Genomic DNA, 1,292 nt, shown 5'->3' with positions numbered 1-1,292 from the left:
CAGGAGCAGGATGAGGCCGTGAGTGCCATATCCCCTCACATCTAGGACCGAGGCCACCCGAGATGCTCCCGGCTTCTTGCCATCCTGGATCCTTATCCAGAGCTTGGGGGATGCTCATGGTCCTTCTTCAGCCCCGATCTTTGTCCAGAAATAGAGGGATGCTCCCAGTCTTGCACCGGTCCAGACCCTCGTCCAGAAGCTGGGAGATGCTCCTGGGTCCACACCAGCTTGGAACCTTTTCCAAAAGCTGGAGGATGCTCCCAGTCTTGTGCCAGCCCAAATCCTTATCTACGAGCTGGGGGATGCTCATGGTCCTGCTCCAGCCCAGATCTTTGTCCAGAAGCTGGGGGATGCTTCCGGTCCCACTCCAGTCCAGACTCTTAACTGGAGGCTGGCGGATGCTCCCAGTCCTGTGCCAGCCCAGATCCTTATCCAGAAGCTGAGGGATGCTCCTGGCCCTGCTCCAGCTTGGATCCTTTTCTGGAAGCTGGAGGATGCTCAACTGTGGAGCAGAGCATGCCAAGAGGATGGGTTTTTTCTCTGCTTTTGCTTCGATTTGGATGATTCGGAGGCCTGGAAGGAGGCTGCCAAGCAGAACGGGCACCAGGCTCGGCCCCGCACGCCTCCCTCACCACCTCCTCTTCTTTCTTTCTCTTGCAGTCATCGGAAAACAGTCCCCTGGGGAACTTCTTAAAGGGCTTCATTGACGTGCCATCCTGCCACGTCGGTGAGTGTCCCCGCCACATCCCACGGGGTCCCGTGCACCCCGTGCTAAAGTGTGGTAGTGTCAGCTGAGGCTCCACAAACTTATCACGCGATTGCCAGATGGGCTTGTGCTCAGCACAACGTGCTGGGGAGCACTGTGGGACCAGGTTCAGAGGGATTTGGCTGATTTGGGGGGGAATTCAGAGGAATTTGGGGGTTCAAATGATTCAGGGGATGTTTACCCCTAGCTCAAAGGACAACTCATTTGAGCATGGAAAGCTGAAACCATCCATTAGATGGAGGAGGACCCCAATGGCTGGTGGGGTGCCATGGAGGGGCTGGTGGGGGCCCAGGAGTGGGACCGCTGAGGTTTCGTTTGCTCCACAGAACCATCCGTTGGGAATGTCTTCGAGTAAAGCCCCCCTCTGATGTCCTTATAGTTATCTCCAAAGACGGGAGGAGCTCCAAACCATTTGTCTTCACCATCCATTCCCAGCAGATGTCGCACGCAGCCCAGTCGCTGGACGTGGCCGCAGACACGCAGGAGGAACTCAGCGAGTGGGTGGCCAAGATCCGAGAGGCCACAC

General features: G+C 57.0%; 1 protein-coding gene across 1 annotated transcript in view; it reads left to right on the top strand.

Moving 5' to 3' along the window:
• LOC104273395 (1-phosphatidylinositol 4,5-bisphosphate phosphodiesterase gamma-1-like) overlaps window positions 1-1,292 on the top strand; it is a gene marked incomplete at its 3' end in the record, with an annotated part of 16,166 nt that overhangs the window by 13,826 nt on the left and 1,048 nt on the right. The window contains 3 exon segments of the mRNA XM_009868726.1: window positions 1-18; window positions 661-727; window positions 1,146-1,292. The exon segment at window positions 1-18 is cut by the window's left edge and continues 18 nt beyond it; the exon segment at window positions 1,146-1,292 is cut by the window's right edge and continues 15 nt beyond it. Coding sequence (XP_009867028.1) covers window positions 1-18; window positions 661-727; window positions 1,146-1,292 — 232 coding nt within the window.

Source organism: Apaloderma vittatum, unplaced genomic scaffold (assembly GCF_000703405.1).
Source record: "Apaloderma vittatum isolate BGI_N311 unplaced genomic scaffold, ASM70340v1 scaffold10874, whole genome shotgun sequence".
NCBI lineage: Eukaryota > Metazoa > Chordata > Aves > Trogoniformes > Trogonidae > Apaloderma > Apaloderma vittatum.
This window is presented reverse-complemented; position numbering and strand designations above follow the sequence as displayed.